At 52.6% G+C, this 17,671-nt stretch overlaps 1 protein-coding gene across 1 annotated transcript in view; it reads right to left on the bottom strand.

Annotated features, from left to right (window-relative positions):
• Window positions 1–17,671, bottom strand: part of PIK3R6 (phosphoinositide-3-kinase regulatory subunit 6) — a 61,405-nt gene that overhangs the window by 3,453 nt on the left and 40,281 nt on the right. Inside the window, exons 10-19 of the mRNA XM_057716394.1 lie at window positions 14,928–15,093; window positions 12,704–12,790; window positions 11,200–11,623; window positions 10,766–10,844; window positions 10,013–10,135; window positions 6,459–6,569; window positions 5,433–5,523; window positions 5,082–5,152; window positions 4,496–4,586; window positions 3,174–3,289 (exon numbers count right to left, since the gene is read on the bottom strand). Coding sequence (XP_057572377.1) covers window positions 3,174–3,289; window positions 4,496–4,586; window positions 5,082–5,152; window positions 5,433–5,523; window positions 6,459–6,569; window positions 10,013–10,135; window positions 10,766–10,844; window positions 11,200–11,623; window positions 12,704–12,790; window positions 14,928–15,093 — 1,359 coding nt within the window. The remainder of the gene's footprint in view (window positions 1–3,173; window positions 3,290–4,495; window positions 4,587–5,081; window positions 5,153–5,432; window positions 5,524–6,458; window positions 6,570–10,012; window positions 10,136–10,765; window positions 10,845–11,199; window positions 11,624–12,703; window positions 12,791–14,927; window positions 15,094–17,671) is intronic.

Genomic DNA, 17,671 nt, shown 5'->3' with positions numbered 1-17,671 from the left:
TTTCTGCTGGAATTTTGTGGGGTGAGGGGGTCGGCAGCCAGAAAACTATGGACAGAGTGTGCAGAAACCTCCCGGGAGACTCTACACCCAGACCCCCTGGGCTCTCGTCCTGGCTCTGCCACTTATTAGCTGTGTGACCTTGGACATGACTCTTAATCTCTCTGTGCTTTTGTTTTTCACCTATTGAGAAAAAAACATAAGTTAATGCTAGCAACTACCCTGTAGGTAGCAAGACAGTACAGAAGTAAAAGGCAACTCGCTGGGGTGGTAAGTTTAGATTTTCACAAAGCCCACAACCAGGTTATTTAAAGAGGTTATTAAAAATAGAAACCATTATAAGGAACTGACTTTGAAAGAGGAAATACAGAAAGGTAAATAGGTCCACTGGGGACCGTGAAGCTTAACTACAGAGCTGTCCTGTTGGAAGATCTGAGCTCAATACAGAGCTCTCAGCCCGTCAGAGTGCCCCTCCAGAGCACAGGCCGCCCCAGAAAAAAATGAGCTCTGGTTAGGGGTGAGATCCTGCAGCGGTGGAGGCTGGAGCGGATGATTAGGGACCGTCTGGTGAGCTCCTGCCAGGGCCATTCCCGTGTGGAGGGCTGGAAGGATGGAGATAGGACCTGAGCCACGAGATCACGTCATTGATAGTTTTGCAAATGCTCCCGTGGCTGTGTCCCCGGGGCTCTGGGGGAGCACAGAGGTGGGGTCCCTAGCTCTCCGGGGAGTGGGGAACAGGGAGGGGAGGGAAGGGCCTTCTGGAGGAGATGACACCTGAGTTTCATCTTGAAAGAGAAACGGGGGGTTATGAGAGGAAGATGGGGAAGAGAAAGGGAGGAATGCGGTTCCAGGCCAAGAAAAGTGCGTGAGCAAAGGCACAGAGGAAGGACTGCCAGCACACTGCCAAATGTAACCGAGCAGGCCCCTATGGGGCCTTCCCGGGACAGACCCCTCCCCCATATCTTCTGCTGTAGCTCCTCTCTGAAGTACCTAGATAACCGTATCTGATGCACATTTCCGGAGTTGTTTTACAGAGGCTAAAACCACCACCAGGTGTAAGAAATTAACTACTTGATGATTATGAGCAGGTAGCCCTGACCTACTGGTGTCTAAGGATTGATAATGTTAGCCCCTGTGACACCGTCCTGTTACCTCGCCATCAGCCAGTCAGAGAACTGTGCACCAGCTGATCACATACCCTGGTACGCCCTTCCCTTAACTGGCCTTTAAAAGTGTTTTGCTGAAACCCATCAGGGAGGTCCGGTGGTTTTGAGCACCGGTGGCCCTGGACTCCTTGCTTGGTTCCCTGCGATAAATGCTGCACTTGCCTTCACCACAACCCGGTGTCAGTGTATTGGTTTTACTGTGCGCAGGCAAGAGGACTCAGGTTTGGTTCGGTAACACAAATACCCCCTTGTAAAGGGCGTGCAGGGGCGGCCAGAGTCGCAGATGTAGAGGAAGAGGAGCCAAGCTATGCAACACTGAAGTTTTTCCACCCTTCTACCCTGGAGAGTGGGAAATGGTCGAGGGGTTTTAAGCACAAAGTCACGTGTCTGAGTTTTGTTTTAGAAAGATCACGAGGGCAGAGGTGTGGAGGGCGGATTGAAGGAGCACTGGAGTGACATCGGGGAGACCAGCTGGGGGGCTATAGAGTTTGTCCAGGAGAAGGGGGTGGATGAAGGTCTGGCCCAAGGGTGACCAATTCATCCTGGTTTGCTTGGGACTTTCCTAGTTTTAGCACTGAGAGTGCCAGGTCCCAGGAAACCCCTCAGTCCCTGGCAAATTGGGACATCTGGTCAATCTTGCTGGACCAGAAGAAGGAGGATGGAGAGGAAGGGAGAGGTTTGAGAGAGAAAACCAGTGGACACAGGGAGGTGAGGAAGAGGAGGCATCTGAGCTGACTCCCAGGTTTCTGGGAGAGGTGATTGGTTAATGATGGTCCTACTGAACGAGAAACAGGACACAGGGGAGGAGAGGATGGAATAAAAACAGTCACTAATACGTATACACCTCTGACTTGGCCCAGCACTCTTCTAGAAGCTTTACACGTCACCATCACTTAATCCTCACAACAACCGGATAAGGTAGGTACGATTACTGTCCCCGTTTTCCAGATAATGAGACAGACACAGAGAGCTGGAGTGACACATGGCAGAGCCAAGATCTGAGCCCAGGCAGTCTGGCTCCAGAGAGCTCTTATCTACTAGAAAGTACTGGCTTTGGTTTTGAATACCTTGAGTTGGGGGTGTTGTGGGACACCCAGTTCATGCTAACTTAGGAGTCAGACACTCAGGGGTGAATGTCAGAGCAGGAGATAAAGGTTTGGGTGCCCTTAACAACTTGGACTAAAGCCATGGACGTGGCTTTGATAGCCCAGGGAATAAGCAGGCCATAGACCGAAGTGGAGAACAGTAGCTGTTTAAGGAACTGGTTTAGGAAAAAGAGTCCAGAGAAAAGGGTCGAGTGATGCCAAGGATGGGGGTGAGGTGGGAGGTCAGGAGTGTGCGGCGGCCCTGACCTGCACGGATGCAGGATATCGTGGAAGCTCTCAGCAACCCAAGCATCAGGCCGAGTTGGCGGCTTGACCTAAAGGGAGCGTCTGCCTGGCAGGTGATGGGGGGGAGTCGAGGCTATCTGAGAACACGGTTCAGCTGTGATCACGGGCTCCAAGGCCCAGCTGAGTAAGGCAGTGATGTCCAGAGAGGCCATCAGATGGGGAGAAAATGGGCGGGTCCTATGTCTGTATCAATAAGGGACTCTCTATCTAGGAGTATCAATAAGGGCTCAGGCAAAGGGCAGTGGAAGGGCGATGAGGCTGAAAGAGCTGGTTGGATTTGGTCAAAGGCTGGGCCATCGCTGTTTGGGCGTCTGGCTTTTGTGTGCAGGGGATGCCAGAACTCGGGTGCATTTTGTAGTATCTGGGAACATCTTCGGTCCTCAGATGGTCCAGGTGGAGGTGGAGGGCAGGGCTTTAACTCTTCCAGTGCCTTACTTATGCCAGTTGGTGCTCAATATTTCAAACAGACTGACTGAAAAGCAGATTCTTTCTAATAGGAGGACCCACTTCAGCAGCAAAGGCTCAGAGTTCATTCCCCCTTCTCTGAACTCCCTCCCCCGGGCTCTCTGCCACCTACCCCGTTGGCATCTCCCCAGTTCCCACTCTACCCAGTACTTACAGAGAAGGACCTTCCTGCCAAGTTGGAGGTCTTGATGACCTCTGTCACGCTAACATTCAGGCACGTGTGGTCTGTACTGGGAGCAGCAGTTCGGGGGCAGCGGGTGGGCCCTGAAACTGGGAAGAATGAGATGGAGGAGCTGTGAATGGGCCTCCAGGGAAGTAGGGGAGCTTGAGAATCTACCTCCTAAGAAGGACATGAACCCACCCTGTCACCGCCCCTCCCCATTCTAACCCCTTCCCACACCCTGCTCAGCCCCCACGTCCTGCCTCCACCTTGGTCCTGGCCGAGTCTCATTCCCCCCAGATCACCCATCTCTCTCCCCTAGCGGACCCAGTTTCTGTCTCCTGAGGCATAGCAGCCGTCACCAACCCAAATCCTTTCCTTCACCCTCTCCTGCACCTGTTTCCAATGGGAAGAGAGTCTTCTGCAGCTACTGAGCATGCTCAGAATGGCAGGCACACCTAGCCCAGGATGCCGTGTAAGACAGAGGCTCCGAGGGGCACAGGAGGGCATTTGTCCCAACGTGTTGAGAGCATTTCACTGACTTTCCTCACAGTGTCTAACGTGTCAAAAATCATTATCGTGTGACTGCTGCCTGGCTTTACCCCTCCCTGCTGACCAAGGAGGGTTCTTAGAGGTCTAAGAACGGTCAGTTCTGATAGGACCGTGTGATGGAAAAGCTGGAGGAGACTCAGGCGTTAGTGAGAGTGGGGGTGGGTGGGGTGGGAGTTTTGTAAAGGAAATAGAAGAAATAAAAGTTTCACAATAAGGGCTAACATTATAGTTTACTACACACACACATTAGTATCTCATCTCTACTTTAGAAATGAACGAGCAGGTAGCGAGGTCACAAGTAACGTGCCCGAGGTCACACAGATGGTAACATGGCAAAGCTGGGCTTTGACGTCTGCCCATCTGGTTCTAGAATCTGTGCTGCTCTTGGCCCACTGCTCTGTGACCACCTCATGTTTAAGAGCTACTGCCAAAGTCACGCATCTCCTTCATGGTGTCAAAGATCCGCACGAGGCCAGGTGCCCCCGCTCCGCGCGGTCCCTTCACATTCTAGCTCGGCTCATCTGGCGGCAGAAGCGTCACCCAGGGCTGGATGGTGACCAACCTGAGGGCCGGGCAGGGCCTCATCTGGGCGGCCTGGTGCCCAGCTCCAGGCCCAGCACAAGTAGGAGCTCGACCATGTTCCATGAGCCCCAGGGACGGGGAGGGAGGCTCACTCTGTCTCCTGTCGCTCCATCCTCTCTCCTCCGCGCCCCAACTTTCCCCTGCGTGTCCCCCCCCCCCGCCATGCTTGCCCAGCTCCTCACCTTCAGTGTCACTGGCTGGAAGGGCCTTCAGGACCAGCCCAGTGGCCCTCAGGGAAACAGTGACCACTCGGGTCCGGTGGCTGAGCAGGGCCTGGGGAGGGGGACGCAGGGACAAATGAAGTTCCACAGGGCAAGGCACACATCCCCACATCAACAGTCCTGCTTCTGTCCCCTTCCCCCGCATCCCCTGCTTCCTGCCCCTGCCTTGAGTCTCAGCTGTGTCACTAATGTCTAGTGAGGGCCCAGAGGCTGCAGGCTCAGCGCACTCAGCCAGGGAGCACGGTCAGCCTTCCAGGCCAAGGACTACGCCCCCATGCATCTGGTCAGCTGGTGAGGAGGGTATTTTTGAGCAAAGGGACAGCACCTTGTTCCTTAAATCAGATCTCCTCCTCGACGATGTGTTAAGGCCTATCGTAATCTGTCCATCCCTGCAAAACTCCCCAGAGGCTGGAAAACTCTGCGGGCAGCATCGAGAAAAGGGCAGAAGGTTCCCCTGGCTTTATCTGCTCCCCCCAGGTTTCCCTGACATCTGCTTCCCTCCAGCTGTACCTCCAGGCCACCTCCTGACCACACCATGCGCACTGACCTTCTGGTAGCACATGGAGAGCTCAGCCCCTGGGCCCTCAGCCATGCCCCTCCTCCTGGGTGAAAAACCATCTGCAGAAGCGAGAAGAGGTTGAATGAAGGTGGGAGGTCCCTGTCCCTCCCGCCCTGGCCCCACCTCACTGAAGCTGCATCTGTCCCAAGAGGAAAGGCGGTACCTCAGGGGCACCAGGCTGCCCCTCAGTCTGGGCAAACTTGGAGGAGGCAGGGCACCCTGGTATTCAGCAGAGGTGGGTGGGGGGTGGGGGGCCACTAGGTGGGAGGACTTTCTGGAAGCGGGGCTTGAGGAAGCTGAGTCAGGGTGAGCTTTGGGAAAGGGGAGACTGATGCTCACCTTTGGGGAACTTGGCATCTTGGATCTTGACCTTGAGCTCAGTGAGGAAGATGTCCTCCGCAGGATCTTGGCTCAGGTCACTGAAGAAGATCTGGAGGGAGGTGGGGAGGAAGGAGTTTGGAGGAGGCTGTCTGCCAGAGGCAGCTCTCCCAGTAACCCCCACAGTCCGGGATGTGGGCTCTTAATCCAAGTTCCCACCACTGCCCTGGAATCTTTCATGTGCTGACTCCCTTGTCCTCATCTTCCCCCATCTTGTAAAATATTTTTCTACTTGTCTGAATTCTCACAGAAACGCTGTGGTGAAGATTATTATTCCCATTTTAAAGATGGGGAAAGTGAATGTTAGAGAGGTAGAGGTACCCGTGATCACACAGTGAGCACGCGGAGGGACCAGGAGGCAAAGCCATGAACTTCTTACTGCCCCACACTGCCTCTAACTCTACACCTGCTGCACCCAGCCAGTCCCACGCTGACCCACTCTTTGATTTACACACACACACACACACACACACACACACACTTTACTGTATTAATAGCAGGAGATTCAAAGATGAACAAAGTACAGTCTCTTATCTCAGGGGATTGAGAGTCTTGATGGGGAGGGGCAGGCATCTGCAGGAATGTGACAAAGTGGCAGTGCGGTTTCAGAGGGATGCCCAGAGCATCACAGTGGCACCCAGGAGAAGCACCCAGTCTTGTTGGGGGTGGTGGTGAGAGGAACAGAGGTGAGGGCAGTTTTGCTGTAGTACGTGAGGGTTGGCAAGGAGGAAGGGGAGGATGTGAGGTGAGGGAGAGAATACTTCCACATGAAGAAGCCTGCTTCTGCTTGAACCTGAGGCCTTAGAAGTTAATAACTGTCTGACTCATCCAGAGAGGAAGAAGAGAAAGTTAACCAAGAATGTCTGGATGAGCTTATGACTTGCATGCCGGCCCCCTGTTTCCCCAGAGCCAGGGTATTTAGGTTGTGGTGTCCTGGGGTCCAGAAGGCTGCCAAGGTCTCCTTGGAGCCCCAGGTGGGAAGCTTACCTTGACTGCGTAGATCTGGAAATAGATGGGTTGGGTCCCCATGCGAATATAGTAGGTGATGGCATCCAGGATGAAGGGGTCTACGGTCTGGGATGTGTCCAGGGTGAGAGGCTGTGAGTGAGGGAGGGAGACTGTCTTCAGTCAGCTCCCTCCATGCTCCTGTGGGAGCTGCCGTTGTCTTAATAGAGAAACTCTAAACCCCCCATGTGCCCTCTGCGATACATGAACCCAGCTGGTCCCTCAGCACAGTCCAAGCCTTTCCTACCACCCAATTTCTACTCCTAATCAAAAGATGCCTGTCCAGCACACCAGTGTTCCTAGCAGCACTATTCACAGTAGTCAAGACATGGAAGCCACCTAAATGTCCATCAACAGATGAAAGGATAAAGAAGATGTGGTTCATATATGCAATGGAATATTCCTCAGCCATAAAAAAGAATGAAATGATGCCATTTGCAGCAACATGGATGGACCTCAAAATTATCATACCAAGTGAAGTCAGAAAGAGAAAGACAAATACCATATGATATCATGTATATGTGGAATCTGAAATATGACACAAATGAACTTATTTAAGAAACAGAAACAGACTCACAGATATATAAAAAACAGATTGTGGCTGCCAAGGGGGAGGAGGGTGGGGGAGGGATGGAATGGGAGGTTGGGATTAGCAGATGCAAACTATTATATACAGGATGGACAAACAACAAGGTCCTACTGTAGAGCACAGGGAACTATATTCAATACCCTGAGATAAACCATAATGGAAAAGAATATGAAAACCAATGTATAAATATGTATAGCTGAGTCACTTTGCTGTACAGCAGAAATTAACACAACATTGTGAGTCAACTATACTTCAATAAAATAAATTTGAAAAACAAGATGCCTGTCCAAATCCCCATCTCAGGGACTCTGATTCATTTCAACTGCACACAAACATACTGGGCAGCTCTGTGTATAAGGCACTGTGCGAGGTGCTTGGGGTAGACAAGATGCTTGAGAATATAAGTAACGATGAGAGAGTCTGGACTGGATTCTAGTTTGCATCAGCTACTCACTAGCCAGGTAACCTTGGGCATGAGAGCTTGAACCAGATGATCTGATGTCTCTTTGAGTTCTTGTGGCATCTGAATACTTTAATAAACGAACGAATGTTTACGTGTTATTGGGAAATGACTAGTGCCATGTCCTATAGGCCTTCCCCAACACCGTGTGATTAATAAGCATAATGACTGGGTGTTTTAGGTAAACAGAATGTCTGTATAGAGTCTGACGGTATCAGTGTTGGAAAGAAGCTCAGAGTATCTCACCCATATCCAATCTTATCTCTTCTAATTTTCACATCTGGTCTATTGAAATCTTGCTCCTTTCAAAAAGGTCACACCGAGGAACTACGAACTTATTCTAACAGTGTTGCCATTGTTCACGCTATTTCCAGCTTCTTCATGTGGAAACTGCTTTTGGAGCAAGTGTAAGGGTCACACAAATTGTTAATTATTAGGGGAAAGAGAGCAGGGAAAAAGAAAAGTTCTACACGTGTCTTGGCAAGGAAAAAAAAGCTACCAGCAAAGGAGTATAAATGAGACCTGCATCAGATGTTTTTCCTGTAATATCCTCCAGGTTTCAAGGAAAAGGTATTTTAATATCCAGCTAAACAGTCTTTCACATATAGGCAAAGGCGTTTTCAGATAAACGGTAATTCAGAAAACGTCTCCCTCCGATATCTTTATTAGAATATAAGATATAAGCAGGTGCCCCAATCAATCAGGCAATAAAGCAAACTGTGGCCAGGTAAAAAGTAAATATGTAAAAATCAATAATTTCCTTTCATACTAGGAGTAACTACTACCCAAAAACAAGGAGAAAGACAACATCCACAACTACAAGACAAAACTATCAAATGTAAGGAATAAATTTAGCAAGAAACGGGTAAAATCTATATGATGAAAACTGTACAGCTATCCTGAGGGAGATACAAGAAGACTTGAATAGGTGAAGAGTCATATCTCGCTCCCAGAGAGTGTAACTTTATGTGCTGAAGATGTTACTTTTCCAAATGTCAATTGAGATCCCGAGGGGATTAAAAATAAAACTTGACAGTAGAATTCTAAAATTTATCTGGAAAGATAAATCAACAAGCATAGTCTGGTAAATTTTGAAAGAGTAATGGGATAGATGTACCATGCCAGATATTAAAATAAAAAAGTACTAATTTATACAAAAATGAATACATGAATAAGAAAGAATAGGTATCCAGAAATAAACTCAAGCATATGTAAGAATTTAGTAAATGATAAAAGTGGCATTTCAAAGTGATGGGGCAAGATGGTTTACACAATAAATAGCTTTAGGACACCTGGCTAAACACTAGGGAAAAAATAAAATTACATACCGAAGTTAATTGCAGATAGGTTATTTAAATGTAAAAATTGAGACAATAAAAGTGGTAAAGTAAATTATCCGTGAATATTTACTTAATCCTGGAGTGGAGAAGGCCTTTCAAAGCATGGCTCCAAAGGTAGACACCATAAAGGATAAAAATATTGAAATTCTGTAAGTCAAAAAAAACCCACTCCTGAGAAAACCGATAGGGAAATAAAAAAGTGGGGGGAAATGTCTGCAGCACATATGACAGCAGAAAGGGAAGGTCTTCCTTTAAAATCAGTAAAAGATGAGCTCTCCCTGCCCCCGCTGCCGCCCAGGGTGGGGGATGGCACTATGGTTCGTGGTAAAGAGAACGTGCTCTGGGAACTTCCCTGGTAGCACGGTGGTTGAGAATCCGCCTGCCAATGCAGGGGACACGGGTTCGATATCTGATCCAAGAAGACCCCACATGCCGCGGAGCAACTAAGCCCGTGCGCCACAACTACTGAGCCTGCACTCTAGTACCTGCGTGCCACAACTACTGAAGCCCAGGCACCTAGAGCCCGTGCTCCACAGCAAGAGAAGCCACCACAATGAGAAGCTTGCGCACTGCAATGAAGAGTAGCCCCTGCTCACCGCAACTAGAGAAAGCCTGCAGGCAGCCACAAAGACCCAACGCAGTCAAAAAAAAACAAAAAAATTGAAAGAAACATGCTCTGTAATCAAGCTGCCTGATTCCAAATGGGACTCATTCTGTTACTTTGGGCAAGTGACCTAATCCCTTTGTACCTCAGCTGCTTGATCTGTAAAATGGGAATGTGGTGACAAGAGTACCTGGTTGGTTGGGCTGCTGCTTGTAAGTGCTTAGAACAGTGCCTGGCAGGTGGCAGTGCTCGGGAAGCATTAACTGCTGCAATTGGAGAGAAATTAGCACATTTTCTAAAAGGAGGCATACAACTGGCCTACACATACTTAGGAATGTTCTACTTTATCTTCTGCACGGCTGTCCCGCAGGTGCCTGGTATGTGCTCCGCGTGAATTCCAGCCACCAGCTGGTTAGGGCTCCTCTTCTGTATCCCTTCCTGCCTCATCCTTCGTGGGGCCGCTTGGGGTTGACTCTTGAGGTCAAGGTTCAAGAGAACGTCCCCCACCCGCGTCCCTCCCACCCTCCGACCCTCGCCACCTACCATCTCTGCCAGCTTGTGGATGGCGGGGCACAGGGTGTTGACGATGCTCTCGTACCACGGGTCTGCACGGCCCAGGAATGCAGCCACCTCTCCGAGCTCCGAAGGCCTGGATGCTGCGGGCTTCTGGGGACAGAGCGACAAGGGGACGGGGCAGACCTGTCAGCCCTCTCTGGCACCCTCTTCCTTCTCGGAGAGTCCCCAGGTACCAGTCCTAGGCAAACTAGCTTTGGGAATGTGGTCAAATCACTCAAGCTCTTGGGGCCTCGATTTCTGCATCACGTGGAGACTTGTTTTACACCTGAGATGAAGCTGGAACCCTCCTCCCTGAGGATGCTTGCCAGGGACGCTGAAAAATGATCATCAGCCTTAAAAGGGGAGAGACAAGTATCGCCTTGAATTTAATGCTCCCCAATCAGAAGCAGAGTGAGCAGCAGAAACGAAGCACTGCCAGTGAAGCTTCACTCCCCGCCCCTCCACCCCCAGGAAGGGTGTGTGTGTGTGAGCCCCATTTAAGGAGAAACTTGCCATTAATTCCATCAGAAAAGCAAAACGAACCCAGCCACGGGCAGGCTGTCACAGTGAGAGAGCATCTCTTGCCGGCCACATGCAGCCCCCAGGGCCCACATCTGTGGCTTCTGGGACAGAAGCCCTCCAGGTATCTCCCAGCTCCACATGCTAAGGAAGAGTGATCCCAGTTCCTGTCCCTGACACCCTCCTTCCCTTCCCCCATGTCCCCCACGCCCATCCAGCCACCTCAGGCGCCAGCACAGGGACGTAGTAGAGCTGCAGGCTGAGTCTGGGGGTGAGGCAGAACTTCTGGGTCTCTCGTTTCCTGGCAAAGGGGAGCAGAGCACAGGCGTGAAGGCAGGGGCTTTGGCTTCAGACAGACTTGGTTCCACATCCTGGCTCTGCTATTTATTGTCTCTTGACTCTGGGCAATTGACCTACTCTCTCTGAACCTCTGTTTTCTCATCTGTAGAATGGGTGTGTAAAGCAGGGAGCACAGTGCTCTGTGGTGGCCAGGTGTGGGGGCAGGGGGAGCACTGTGCACCATCCTCCTCCATCGCACCCTGGCCTCGGCCTCCTGACCACCCCCCCCCCCCAACAGCCACCCCTCCATCCTTCACCAGCCCAGGCCAGGCCCACCTGTGCCCCGACCATCGCCAGCCGCTCCCTCGGGGTCCTACCTGAGGCAGTGGTAGGCCCGGGCTAGGCGCCCCAGCATGCGGTCGTCCCCCATCACCAGCACCCGGGCCGTGTGCAGCCGGGAGACCCCGGGCAGCAGCTCCCCATCCCCACAGGGCCTGCCAGTCCTCTGGTGCAGCCCCGGGGGCCCATCCCAGCTGCTGGGCATCAGGATGTCCACGGGCCACACCCGTTTCTTGATGCCCCCTTTGCGCTGCAGCCCGGCGCGCTCCACCTCGGGGCTGCCGGGCACGGGTGGCTCGTCAGCCCCCAAAGGAAGGTCCCGCTCGATGCCGCTGTCGGTAGACAGCACGGACGCCCGGGCCCACTCCCGGTCTGGCAGGAGGCCCTGCAGATCCAAGGCTTCCAAGTCTGCACTGAGGCGCAGCTGGGATCGCGGCTGCAGGAAGAGCATCAGTTCCTTCCCTGGGATGCGGAGACCAAGGGGACTATCAGGGCTGAGAGGGGACATGAGGCTGGCAGGGCCCCACCCTGGCAAGGCTGGTGGTTCCGTTTTGTTTCCCATACACCGTTAGCTGAACAGAAGCCCCACAAGATGCTCCATGAAGGGGCAGAAGTTCTGTGGCCAACAGACTGAGAACTGGACACACTCCTGCCACAAGTAAGCATCTTAAAGGCTCTGAGAAGTCCTGCAGCAAAGAAATCAGCTTAATGCAGTGCCTCTTGACTCAGAGCCCTCTTCTTCATATTCATTCATTAGCATCCTCCCATAGCTTTCCCCAGGACACAGATAACAGAGCATCAGCTCCTGGAAAGAACTCCAGGCTTTTCTAATTGACCTTCTTTTTATTGCCCACCGGGAAACTGAGAGAACGGAGTCCATGAAAGGAAATGTGAGCCTTGAACCCGGTTTACCAGTCCGGCACTTCCCACCACAACCTGCCCCTCTATCTTCCCCCCTCCCTTGAGAAGAGCCAGGGGGTGGGGATGGACACTAGCATGGAGGCTGGGCAAGTGGGTCTCTCTAGAAGGCCCCCTCCTGCTCTGGGAACCATAACTTTTTTGTGCCTGCCTCCTCCTTGGGGACAGGCACTGTCTGTTGGCATCATCACAGCATGGGGCACTTTCTAGACACAGGTGGCCAGTGGCTAATGCATGGAGCTGTTTCGACATAGAGAAAATGTGTCCTGTTTTCAGATGCTGCAAATAACTCAAGGAACAAGGAGCACACACAGACACACACACAGCAGATACACAGGCAGACACACAGACACACACAGACACACAGGCACACACAGAGACAGACACAGACATAGACATACACACAGACCCAAAATAGATATACACAGAGACAGACACACACAGCGCACACACAGACACAAACATATAGACATACACAGACACACCAGGAGACATACACACAAACACAGATGCACAAAGACACATGTACACAAAGACGCACAGACACACACATGCGCGCACACACACACACAGCCACTATTTCCAGCCCGCTCCCCACGGAGGGGTCAAAGGTGTGGCACTTACAGAGCTGCTCCTCATCAGTCCACAGGTGGAAGGTGATGTGGGGGCTGGGCAGAGGGATGCTCGGCGGCCGGTCCTGGAGGGGGTCACCTGAAGGAAGGAGCAGGCTGTGGAGACCACGGAGGAGAGGACTGTGGGATTCTTCTCTGCCCTCCCCCCACCCCCAGCTCCTGTGTGGGGCCTGCGGGGAGGGGCTGGCAGAGACCCTGTCCCTCCCGTATCTGGCCTTATGGAGTTCCTCTGCCTCTCTGCCACCATCAGCTCATCCGGGGTCTAACACCGCTGGTCCCTTCCCTTCCCAAGAATGCCTAGCGGTTCCCAGTTTCCTGCAAACTTCCTAGCTTGGCCTTTAGGACCCTCTACAAGCTAGCTTGCTGTGTCTTTCCCACCTCCTCTCCCTCCCGCAGCCCCGCTGCAGCCATGCTGCCTTCTGCACTGTTCAGAGACACCCTGTCCACGGGAGACTGGCGGAAAGGCCTCTGCGCTTCTCAGGGCCTCCTCCGGGAGCCTGCACACAGAATATGCTCAATTAACACTTGCTCCTGATGCTGAAGAAAGCTATGGCCAAGTACGAACGGTGGCAGGAAGCCTGCTTCCGGGGGAGAGACCACCAGGCCAGCCAACCACCTCTCTTCCTTCCAGAAGCCTTCCTGACACTCCAGCCCCGGGAGTTATCCGCTCCCCAGACCTTACTGGCTGCACACTGGGCACACCTAACATGTAGCCTTAGGAATTAACTTCCACACAGCACGGCTCCCTCCTGAACAAGGCTGCACGCTCCCTTAGGGGAGAGCAACCCACAGTCACGAATACTTACTACTGTTCTCACCTTGCCTGCAGAGCTATCATCTCACCGGGTCCTACCAGTGACCCTGGGCCACAGATAATATCATTATCTTCACTAGAGAGGAGTCAGGGGCACAGAGAGGCTTAGTAACTGGTCTGAGATCACACAGTAAGTGGCAGAGCTAGAATTTGAGCTACAGAGTCCATGCTTCTACCCATGACATGGTGCCCATAGCCACTGTCCCATGCTGTCCCTCAGCAGCAGGGGCTCAGTGGGGGTGCTGTCTGATCATTCAGATGTGCGGGGCAAGTCTGGGTGGGAGGCAGGTGCCTGGATGTGGCTGGGATGGTGGGGGCAGCCCAGACCGGTCTTGTCCTGCCCACGCAGAGTTACTGCTGAGTTAGCAAGTGGTACCCAAAGAGAGCAAAGCCAGATTTGCCCCAGGGTTTGGCCGAGCTCTGGGAGGGGAGAGGCTTCACGAATAGACATTTCCATGTGGCAGTCAGAGGCAGTGTAGAATATTAAAGCCAAAGAAGAGGAGGCTGAGAAGATGGAGGAAGCCTTTAGTCAGCAGCCAACCTGCCTGCTTCACCCCGACTTCTGCAGCCTCCACCCTCCCCGGGGTGCCGAGGTCAAGCCCGGGGCTGGCACAGTGACCTCTGCCCGTGGCTTCCAGTCCTCAGGCTGGTGCTGTACACCTGTGGGTGCCTCGTGCGTTCTGGGACATGCAGGCTGACAAACTCCGTGGGTGCTCTGGGCGGCCGTGAAACAAATCAGAATCGTCCTCCAATAGTCAGAAAATATATGTTCCAGACCCTTCTCTGGGCACGTTGGCATTTCCCCAACACACATGGGCTTGCTTCCCATCAGCAAATGGCACTGTCTCATAAAAATGCAAGTAGAAAGGAAGCGTGTGGAATAAAAATCTATGAGACCAGACATAAGTGGTGTGGACTCAGGTGCTATTTTGGAGGCTCTTTAGAGGATATGTGGACCACGGGATCCTTTGGTTACTATAGTATAGCAGTTAAGAACCAGACAGCCTGAGTCAGAATCTCAGCTCTGCTGCTTACTAGCTGGGTGATTTGGGGCAAGATTTATAGCTTCCTTCTAACTCAGAAAATGGGGATGATGCTTTCTATCTCTGAGGATTAACTGATTTCATATATGTCATATATTTAAATATATGTAAAGTGCTGAGAAAAGCAACTGGGGTATCGTAGGCGTCCAGTAGGTGGCAGCTGTTATCATGACCAAATTGCCCACCTTCTTATTAATTAGCCCAGGACCTTCAAGTCCCTGGGCATCCTCAGGCCCCAGGCAGGGTCCTGGGAGCCGCTGTGCCTCCCGCCCCGCTTCGGCCACGGCGCCGGGACAGCGCTGCTCTCTGGCGCCCCCTGCAGGGTCCCCGGCCCGCCGCCCACCGCGCCGGCTGCTTACCGCCGCAGCGCCCCCTGGCGGCCGCCGCCGGCCCCAGCAGCGAGCAGTAAATCTCCTCCAGCCGCTCCAGGTGGCCCTCCCGGCTCGGGCTGGGCTCGCTGGCCATCTGCTCCACGGCTGCCACCACGGCGTGGAAACAGCGCTCCAGGGCGCCGCGGGGGCTGGCCTGCCGGGGAGGAGCGTCAGAGCTTGAGTTCCGGCCCGGCACCCACCCACCCCTGCTCCGACGCCCGGTCCGCAGGTGCACGGACAGCCCCGTGGCCCCTCCCCTCCACCGGGGACGCGGGCCCGAGCTTCCCGCGCCCCACGAAGGCTTCTGCCCCATACCCGGGACCCGGCTCCAGCCCGGCCACAGCTGTTGCCCGATGCCACCCGCCGCTGCGGTCCCCTTGGCCCCTCACGCCTTGGTGTGGGGGGACAGCTGGCGCCTGGCAACGTCGGGAACCCAGGGGGTCGGGGATGACCGCTGGCACCCACCCTCCTTGGAATGTCACCAAGCATCTGGATCACCGTTCTGCCATCACTAGGCTGTAAACTCCAGGAAGGCAGCAGTTTTGTCTGCTTCCCTTACAGCCACATCCCCAACCTCTAAAACATCCGCTGTCGCACCTTAGGTGCTCAATAAATATCTGTTGAATATCTTCTAAACCTCCCTCACTCCTGCACTGCCTTGACAGACAACCTATAACCATTACTTTTCTTTATATCATTGCACTTTTTTGGTTCAAAATTATTTCAAAAGGAAAATTTATATTGCTGCTCTAAGTAAAAAGGCTAGTTGTCACTTGTCATAAACAGAAAATAACTAAGGTGAGTATAATACTGACAAAGCTCTAGCATTAAATTCTAGGCAGGTCCTACGGCCTGCCAAGGCTTCAGAGCTGGAAGCTTACTTGCTCTTTTAAAAAAGGGAAATGAGCAAGTGTTAAAGAGGTTGAGGGAAAAGCACCAAGCTGAGCCTTTCTCCTTAAGGCAAACATGTTCTGAAAGAGCTTCTCACTCTCTGAAAGAGTTTCACCATGCTCTCCAGCACCAAAGGCTCCCGTCTCCACTGGCACGGCGGTGACACCCTGAGAAATGTCCAGGATCACTGTTCTCTGGCTGTGTCCCCTCACCCCCACCCCCCACCAGCTAATCCCAGCTCATAACTCAGGATGCGGGGCCCAAACAGGTGACACGGGCGGGCACAGCAGGGCTTGCTCTGATGTCTCTTCTGTGCTAGGGGTCTGCTGAGCAGGGTCTTAACTTCCTGGGCTAGAGGAGCGTGGGTCGTTCTGACTCTCTGGGGCTCCAGTAGATATTGGCTGAGTAATCACCTGAATGAACACAAGCAATCAGAGGGACAAGGAATCAGAGCTGGAAGGGGCCACAGGGACCGTCTCATCTTGCTGCTTCGTTGGATAAATCGATTATAAGTGAATTAATTACATATTTATCAAGTACCCACTAGGTGCCAGGTACTAAGTGCTGGGGTATGGGGCACAGCAGTAAACAGAACAGACAAAGATTCCTGTCTTCATGGAGCTTATATTACAGTGCATCTCTTTGTGTGTGTGTCGGGGGGGGAGTGCAGGACAATAAACAAGATAAGCAAAATTTATAGTATCATAAGTAACAGTCGAGGGATGAAAAGAAATTAAAGCAGGGGGGCTTCCCTGGCGGTGCAGTGGTTAAGAATCCACCTGCCAAGGCAGGGGACACGGGTCTGATCCTTGGTCTGGGAAGACCCCACATGCCACGGAGCAATGAAGCCCGTGTGCCACAACTACTGAGCCTGCACTCTAGAGCCCACGAGCCACAACGACTGAAGCCTGAGTGCCTAAAGCCCGTGCTCCTCAACAAGAGAAGCCACTGCAGTGAAGAGTAGCCCCAGCTCGCAGCAGCGAAAGAAAGCCCGCGCACGGCAACGAAGGCCCAACGCAGCCAAAAATAAATAAATAAATTAATTAATTAAAAAAATAAAGCAGGGAAGGAGAATGTGAAATTTGGGGGAGGGGCTGATTTTAGATAGTGTGATCAGAGGAGCCTCACTGAAAGGTGATTTTGAGTAAAGGCCTAAGAGAAGTGAAGATCGAGCCATGTGGACACCTGCCACGGGGCAGCCCCCCCAGGACACCCATCTCCAGCATCCAGAACACAGTGCAGCGTGTCAGACGGGTTGTCCCAACCTGACCTCCCAGTCTTGAGATCTTGTCAGCTGATGCTGAGGACACATGGGGAGACCAATCTGCTACCCCCACCCACACTACCTGGGCCTCACACCAGACCCTCAGCAGACAGGATGTGGGCTGGTGGCCACATACGGCCTACCCACCAGACTGTGGTTGGCTGGGCCACCTCTCCCAGGTCCTACTTGTCCTTGAGCCAGCAGGTATGACTAGGAATGGTATCCCTAAAGCAGAATTCCAAATAAGGAGGCAGAATTCCACACAAGGAGGCTGGGGTCTCACGGGGCAGGGAGCCCTAAGCTGGGTTGAGGTCTAGGAGCCCCAGCACCCAAAAAGGGGGGAGGGGTCCCAGGGGACCACTGAGGACCCCTTAACTCTAAGCTTCCGAGGGTCTCTAACTTCAGTGATGCGTTGCCTGTATCTCTTGTGGCTCTTCTTCGGCCCCTCCCCCCAATTCTCTAGTCACAGAAATGGAGTCTCAGAGCCATGAGCACCCACCAAAATGAGGTGGGGGAGAAGGCATTACGTTTTGACTATGCTTAAAAAAATACAGCTTTCGCTTTCAGCATTTCTTTT

Source organism: Hippopotamus amphibius, chromosome 17 (assembly GCF_030028045.1).
Source record: "Hippopotamus amphibius kiboko isolate mHipAmp2 chromosome 17, mHipAmp2.hap2, whole genome shotgun sequence".
Classification (NCBI taxonomy): domain Eukaryota; kingdom Metazoa; phylum Chordata; class Mammalia; order Artiodactyla; family Hippopotamidae; genus Hippopotamus; species Hippopotamus amphibius.
The sequence above is the reverse complement of the archived record's forward strand: the minus strand, read 5'-3'. Positions and strand labels throughout refer to the sequence as shown.